This window comes from Otolemur garnettii, unplaced genomic scaffold, assembly GCF_000181295.1.
Source record: "Otolemur garnettii isolate 467f Iridium unplaced genomic scaffold, OtoGar3 scaffold00010, whole genome shotgun sequence".
In the NCBI taxonomy this organism is placed as follows: domain Eukaryota; kingdom Metazoa; phylum Chordata; class Mammalia; order Primates; family Galagidae; genus Otolemur; species Otolemur garnettii.
This window is the reverse complement of record NW_003852405.1, coordinates 30,308,246-30,316,792: the sequence shown is the minus strand read 5'-3', so window position 1 is coordinate 30,316,792 and position 8,547 is coordinate 30,308,246. Positions and strand designations below refer to the sequence as shown.

The window sequence follows — 8,547 nt, the reverse complement described above, 5'->3', positions numbered from 1 at the left end:
TTTTTTTTAAAAAAGCAGAAGGCATGTTGTTAAAAACCCTGGTATTCCTAAAGCAGATACTACACAATGTCTTTTGTTCTATATTTCTAATTTAAATTTTTGCCACTTCTTTTCCGTTAAAAAATACTTATCAGAATGAGTACCTTTGTATTGTTTTTGGTTTTTACTTCTTTAAAAAGAATCCTTAACCACATCTTTTGGACATTAAAACTCATTAGCATTTAAAATAGTAACAAGGTATTCACACTTACATATAAAATAACAACAATTGTATGACTTTAAACAGAAAAAGTAATTTTCTCATTAATGTTCCTTCTTTTTTTGTTGTTTTATTTTTTTGTTTCTGGTCACTAGGAATGATATCACAACTTGGAGAAAAATACAATCTTCCTTTAAGAACAAGTTTTAGCTCTGCTCGGGGATTTTTTATCCAGATGACTACAGACTGTACAGCTCTGCCCAGTGATCAGCTTCCTTCAGAATTTATCAAGGTTCATTCTAGAGTGGTTAGGAAATGATCGTTCCTGATTTTGCAGTTCCATTTACATATTTTCAGGCATTCCGTAAGATTTACATGCCAGATTTCAGGATGTCTGTGTATTACTGCTTCCACTCCTACCCACCCACCTAACTAACCTGATACTAATCCCAGAGTGATTTAGAAGCTTTTCCTGAGAAATACCAAACTCAGTGTTTCCCACAATTCTGAGAGTTTGATGGGAAGGGGAAAGAAAGGAAAATGAAGTCCAAAAAGTATTTTTGATAAAAAAAAATTAGGAAAACACTGCACCACCTCTTGTTTTAAGTAGTTCTCAAGGTATATTTGTCTATTAAATGTTTAAAAATCCTGAAGTGAACATCTATTTAACTTTAAAAAGTCAAATATTTCTGAACCTTTAGATCATGGAAATACTTTTTCCTGCATATATGTCATCACCTCCACAATATACCAGTTTAGGAAAGTCTAATTGACTCTCATCTTTGCTTTTCTGCTTCCAGGGAATACTTTTTGATGAAAACAAACCATTTAGCTTCTAGGGGCATGTGTGTGTGTGAGTATATGTTATGTGTATACTCATACACACACACACATACATATACACTGTATTATCAGGAAACCACAGAAGGATCTAGTAAAGAACAGGTGGAAACTCAAACTCAGGAATGGGGTTAAAGATTGAGTGAGTGCGGTTCAGGTGAGAGACAAGGGCTGAGACAGCGATCAGAGGTGGAGTGAGGGTCACTGGCGTCCATCGTGCATGTTACTAGGTAGCAAGATGCAGTGTTTTAACATTTCTGCCGAGCCATTTTAAGACCTATCAAAAGCATCATTTCAGATGGAGTAGGTCAAAAAATACCTTGCTTTACACTTCAAAGTGGTCTTCTTTTTATCTTTCACAACCATTAGTACTTTCTTTGTGATATTGTGTCTCAATGATTAAAGTGATTAACCTAATTGCCTATATTTCTGTTGTTTAAAGTCTATGTTTTATTTCATAAGTATGTGTGCATGTATCTTAACATGTGTTTTTAATTTCCTGGTAGATTTCTAAAGTGAAAAATTCTTATAGCTTTACTTCAGCAGATTTAATTAAAATGAATGAAAGATGCCAAGAGTCTTTGCGAGAAATCTATCACATGACTTACATGTAAGAAATATTTGAATGTTAAAGTGATTTAAATTGAGGAACTGTGATACATTTTATTAATTGACTTTCTGTATGGTAATAGACCATTGTGGAATCATAAATGTTAGCAAAGGTCTGTCATTTTGGTTAGGATCACTGAGTGTCACAGAAGCTTTGGGGCAAATGTCATTGCAAAAGGATGCCATTATAACCGATGTTTGTGTATGCACATTCCACCACCATGTAGAATTTGCTCCTGGCACACCATGGGGTTCATTCAGTTTATTCTTTCCCTGTAAGCCCTTAGCTTGATACTTCATAACAACCTCACAATAGTGTCATTTCTTTTGCCGTTTATGAAACAGTAGCAATACAGGTAAAAAGAGAAATAGAACGTTCTTTAGGTTAAAATTATATACAAATAAAAGTTAGACATTCAAAACAACTTCAGGGCATGGACCCTGGACATTATAATAGGTAGTAAGTCTTATGTACATATTTATCTTTGTATGGGAAAAACTTTGCACTGTATCACAGTATAACTCTACTACATAAAAACCTTATTATTCAGATATTGTGTCTGTGCATGTGTGAGAGAGAGACAGAGAAGAAAAATGTATGAGGGAGAAAATACATAATAGCTTTTGTGCTGAATTTAACATTTTCAAAAACACAAAATAATTAGCAGATGGGATCTGTCCAAATATAGTGAGGGCTTGATTTGACCATTTAAAATATTTTTATGAATAAAAATTTATTTTGTAAAAAACATTTATTTTGTTACTATTTAATAAAGCAGTTGTTTCAAAAAGATGGTATTAATACATCAGAAGATGGATTCTTTGCCATTAAGTAGTTGTGACCTAGAGCAAAATCTTCAATTCCCTTATCTCTAAAATGAGACTGTTGAGCAACAGACTTTATCGGTAGTGTACAACTCAACTGTGAATATTGTTTTGCCTCAGGCAATTAATTTAATATTATTTTGTGTTACATTTTGTGTTCCTTTTAAAAATGCAGTGTTGCATATCTTGCCACACATGTGCTTTCAGGATCGTGTGCAGGCTGCTGAGTGAGGTTTACGAGCATGTTCATTGCCTGTACAAACTCTCTGACACTGTGTCCATGCTGGACATGCTGCTGTCATTTGCGCATGCCTGCACCCTTTCTGACTACGGTAAGTTACTTTCTTTGAAATGAACATGTTGCAGACTAAAATCTGTATTCCATTTAAAGAATTTTACATGAAATTATGAATGTTTTAAATTTTTTACTTCAAATATAGTCTCTTTCTTATGGTCTTAGAAAAGACTAAGACACAAAATTGAAAAAATGAAATTAACATTTCTTCAAAATCAAAAAATTCTTCATTCAGAAATTAGTGATTCAAAAAGAAAAAATCTGCAAGAAACTCTAAAGGTTTTCTAAAGATTGTAGAGCCGTATCCTTGGTGAAAATGACAATGATCCAAATTTTAAAGTTCAAATCTGAATACTCAGTAGAAGCAACGTGACGAATACTAATAGAAAGAAATGAATCTCCAAAGTGAGAGTCTACATCCACTAGCTCCTTGGTTGTGAGCATTCTGAGATCGGGAATTATGTCATTTATTTTTGTATCCCAAGTGTACACACAAACAAGCCTTGAATACAAATGTTAAATCATTTTCTTATGTTGAATGAGCATCTCAATTTAGCACCTTGAGATTTCTTAACCAACCAACGATGTCAGTAACCATTATCTAGTATGCAAATTTATAGGACTAGTAGATGATAATTATGGTTGAATAATTATAGACTTAATAACATCAAGATACTAAAATTTCTAGTTAAAATCAGTAGTAACTTTTCCCAAGTATTATGTCAATTTATTTTTATTGGGGGTGCTTTACATTGATTTATTTTCATTTTTCTTATGAAAATGTTAATTTTTTTTTATTGGTATTTTATAGACCAAAATTTTTTAATATAGTTAAAGGTCAAAAACTTACCTTTAGGGTCAGATACTCCAATAGTAGTTTTCTTAGATAACAAAAGATTTAATATTTTTACATTTTAGTTTGAGAGGAGCCATTCTGAACTCTAAACCTATGACTTTTTGAAAGTACTTAAAAAATTTTCCCCTAACCAACCTCATCTTTAAAATGAATGTTTTCAAGTTTATCTCTGAATTTTATTTAGAGATATGCAGGTTTCACTTGTCTTTCCACCTTCTTTTTTGGTTCTCCACCTCAGAGGGTATCCATAGAGACCTGATTACTAGTTTTTATAAATCAGCAAATCTTTTGTGTCTGATTTACTCTATCTTCTGAAATTTCTTTTTAGACAAAATTTCTCCAAGAGCTTAGGCAGAAAATTAGTTTTGTATTTGGTTTTACTCTATATTTACACCCCACTTAAAAGCTAAGTATGATAATTTTGAAATGATATTTAAAGTATGACAAATTTGAAATAATATTTAAAGTAGGGAAATAATGTTTAAGGTAGGGTAATATTTGAAGGAATATTTAAGATAGAATAAGTAAATGTGCAATTCTCTAGTAGTGGTAACCAATTGTTATTTTAAAAATATTATCAATATCTACTTAGGGCTTTTCATCTATATAATCCTAAAAACTTTATGAACTGTTTTGGAGCTCAGCACAATAACAAGGAACTAAATTCTAGAATTCTCTGGAAGTGAATAAAAGCTGTGATAGTGATTGGAATGTATCCATTGCAATTTAGAGTGGATTTGGGTAAGGATTTGGATAAAAATAATACCTTAATTTTATTGTCCCAAATTGACTCTAGGAAAACCACTAATGTAAACTGCATTCACACCACAGAATCTTTAGGTATATATATTAATCATTTTACTTTTTTTCTTCAGTTCGGCCAGAATTTACTGATACTTTAGCAATCAAACAGGGGTGGCATCCCATTCTGGAAAAAATAGCTATGGAAAAACCTGTTGCCAATAATACGTATATTACAGAAGGGAGTAATTTTTTGATCATAACTGGACCAAATATGAGTGGGAAATCCACGTATTTAAAACAGATTGCTCTTTGTCAGATTATGGCCCAGATTGGTAAGTTATGGCTTTACTTTACAGTTACCAATTCAGCTTTCCTTTCAAAGTGTTTTGTGCCTGGTGCCTACTTAACCCAACAACAATAAGGAGTAGATTCTTTTACTTAAAAGTGTAATTGTGTGTCTAGTATGTAGACTAAAACTTTTACTTTGGAGTATTGATTAAGCTCCACCAACTTGGATTTCACCGGACTAACAATTTTGTGGACTGTTAACAGAAGTAGTAATGTCCTTACTATATTAATGTTATATAGTTTAAATTGAGCCCTGTAACTATTTCTGGTTCAGAAACAAACTTTGGTATGAGAAAAAAATGAAATGAAGAGGATAACCTGCTGTCATTTATAAACATATGAGATTTTCCCAAAATTATAACTTTGGGTAAAGAAACATATCCTTTAATTGGAGGGGTACCAGTAACACGGCTGTAGCAGTTGATATAGTGTATGTATACGTGTGCCCACATGCGTGTAGACGGCTGTCACTCATCCAGAGTTGCCATGTATTTCTTGATGTACAGGCACAACTTAATCCCTATTTCTGAAAACTGGGTTTCTTTGAGGACTATATGAATCATAGATGAGATGTGTGGTCTTAATGCAGTGGTTCTCAACCAGGAGTGGTTTTGGTCCTCCAATCCCCAGAATTTGATTGTCACAGCCTTGGGGAGTGTAGAGTCCAGGGATGCTGCTGAACACCCGCAGTGCACAGGCCAGACCCTCCGGCCCCCTCTTTCCTCATCAACACAGAAGGAAGATTTATTGAGCCCAAGATGTTAGTAGTGTCCTGAGTGAGAAACCCTGATCTAATAATACAATGGATTCTAAAAGGAACACAGCAGTAGTATTGGTGGTATGGTACAATCTTATTCTTGAAAATGTATTGCAAGTGGAAATCAGAGATGAATAAATTAATAAAGAGTAAAGTTTTTTGAGGTTTGAGTTTTATTTGAATTGAAAGGACATCTTAGCTGATTTCCCTACCCTCCCTTCTCATATGACATAATACTACAATTATTTGAATAGCTTTGAGGATCTCTTTCCTTTGAAAACAGACTGTCCAGTTGTTGGACAGCTATTCTCATTGGAGCATTCATTATACTGAACTGAAGTCTGAGCTTTCTATAATTTTTATTTATTAGTCCTAATACTTTTTTTTTTGCAGTTTTTTTTGGCCAGGGCTGGGTTTGAACCTGCCACCTCCAGCATATGGGGCTAGCGCCATACTCCTTTGAGCCACAGGCACCACCCAATTTGTTAGTCCTATTTCTTATCGTCTGTGTATCACAGAATTATTTAGTCTTTTCCTGATAGTAACTCATCAAGTATTCGATGATAATTATTCTATTTCTCTTATCACTGACCATCTTAAACCTTTGAAACACCTAAAAGTATATATAATATCTCATATGGTCTGAGCAAGAAGCAAAGTGGGACTTAAGGGCCTAAAAGTTAAGAAGTTAAGAACAGACTTTGGAGGTAGATCTTGGTACTAGCTGTGTAGTCTTTCATAAGTTACTTTAAACTTTAGATTTCTTTTCTTTTCTTTCTTTCTTTTTTTTTTTTTTTTAATTTTTAAGAGACAGAGTCTCACTTTATTGCCCTTGGTAGAGTGCTGAGGCGTCACAGCTCATAGCAACCCCCAACTCCTGGGCTTAGGTGATATTCTTGCCTCAGCCTCTCTTGCTATAGCTCACAGCAACCTGAATTAGCAAAATGCCCTACCTTCTTCAGAATCTTAAGAAGATAACGTCATTCCTGATATCTGAACAAGTTTCTTCTTGTTTTTGTTTTGAGCCAGACAGTTCTTACTCTAATTCTAACTTCATAACTTCATTATTTGTTTTTAGCAAATATTTATCATGACATTATTGTATTAGAAGCTGCTCTAGGTTTATGACCACGAATGGAAGAGGTACATCTAACTAGTTTTGTGATCCTTAGCTCCCACTTTTTCATTGGTAAAATTAGAAAAATAATAACTAATTCAATGGAGAATCTTGAGAATTAGAGACAGTGAATATAGCCTTGCAGGTGAAATGGCAGCACAGTCATTATAATTACTGTTGCCATCAGTGTCACTTGTACTTTTGATTTCACCCTGACATGTTTTCTTTTTCTGCCTTATTCCTCAGAGCTGGGCTTTTTCCTTTATTCTTTGTTTTAAATTCTGGAGTAATTTGGCTTTGTTTCTTTATTCCCACTATTTCACCATTTTATCTAGCCAGAGTTTTGAATAGATGATAATTTTCTTATTCAACTACCTGGATATTTTATCTGTGTTATGATATTACATAATGTCAGAATGCCTTTTATATCTCATTGTTTATAGAGATGGGTGCATTCATTAGGTTGATTTGTTTTAAAAAGATGAGTATTTTAGATTAGTTAACACAATAACTTCTATTTTACAGGATCCTATGTTCCAGCAGAATATGCTTCCTTTAGAATCGCTAAGCAGATTTTTACAAGAATCAGTAATGACGATGATATTGAAACAAATTCATCAACGTTTATGAAGGAAATGAAAGAGGTACCCAAACAAAACTGTTCTGATGTTAAAAAGAAATTCTTCCACTAGTGGCCAGTTACCTTACGTGTAGGAAAGGACCCTGCACTAAAGCATGCAGATGTGCTCATACCCCTTTCTAAGAGCCAGAGGGCAGTCAAAGACAGTTTCCTAATTTCTGTCTCATGTGGAAAACGAAGTGAATGTTATATTGAAAAATGCAGTTTTAAAAGAAAAAACATAGTGCTATCGAGTGATGAAAGTGTGCTTATAAGTTTTTATATGGAATATAAAAGGCTTTTTAGAAAATAGTGACTGGTTCAGCAGTAATTTGCTTGATATTTATTGTTCCTCATAGGCTTGATTTTAAAATAAAAGACGACGATATGAGAAGTCTTTCTAAAATCAACCTGTTCTTTGTCCTTATAAAACTTTTACTTTTGGTACCAACGTATGTATTATCACCTATTTCTTATCTGAGCAAATGTCAAGTAGGCTTGAAGGCTCAAGGAATTAAGTATATGGCTCTTGGGATGGCTATATTAGGTAGCAATTACTAGATCATTATGCAATTAGATAATTTTCTGCAAGTAAATAGGAAGTGAATAAAGTTATCATTTGTGCCATAATTTATGTAATTATTTATTGTGTATTGACTATATATAGGAGAATATAGCCATACACTAGGTACTTAACATATGTTTTTAAATGGTCCTCACCCTTAAGAAGCATAGTTTCACAGAAAGGTAAAATGGCTTAGGAAAGTTAGTATTGTGTCATAAGATGATAAAGGTAGAATTCTGTTTTTTGAGGAAGAGGTTAATAATCCTCATAGAGGAATGAGTATTTCTGTCGATTTTTCTTGGTGCTTTCTTAGTCAAGGATTTAAATTTATTTGTTAAAACAAGAATCAAGACTTCAGTAGCTCTTCCTAATTTTTTTTCTATCTTTACTGGATATAAAAAGATAATAAAAAAAAATTGAGACATGGTTTTGCATATTTTATGACAGCAATTGATCATTATTTGTAGAGAAGAAAATGACCATCTTTGTACTTTATTTAAGCATTTAATTCATTGCTTTATTTTATTTTATGATATCTAAAAGACATTAGATAATGGTTATTTATTCTGGATTGTCTCATGCACATATGAATATGTCTGTTATAGACACATCAGCTATTTTTTCAAATTATTAGTCATGAGAGTTTTATTTTATTTTTATTTTTATTTTTATTTTTTGAGACAGGAGCCTCAAGCTATTCCCCTGGGTAGAGTGCCGTGGCATCTCAGCTCACAGCAACCTCCAACTCCTGGGCTCAAGCAAGTCTTCTGCCT

General features: G+C 33.2%; 1 protein-coding gene across 1 annotated transcript in view; it reads left to right on the top strand.

Moving 5' to 3' along the window:
* MSH4 (mutS homolog 4) overlaps window positions 1–8,547 on the top strand; it is a 42,435-nt gene that overhangs the window by 23,104 nt on the left and 10,784 nt on the right. The window contains exons 9-13 of the mRNA XM_012801678.1: window positions 355–491; window positions 1,546–1,649; window positions 2,681–2,805; window positions 4,500–4,700; window positions 7,116–7,234. Coding sequence (XP_012657132.1) covers window positions 355–491; window positions 1,546–1,649; window positions 2,681–2,805; window positions 4,500–4,700; window positions 7,116–7,234 — 686 coding nt within the window. The remainder of the gene's footprint in view (window positions 1–354; window positions 492–1,545; window positions 1,650–2,680; window positions 2,806–4,499; window positions 4,701–7,115; window positions 7,235–8,547) is intronic.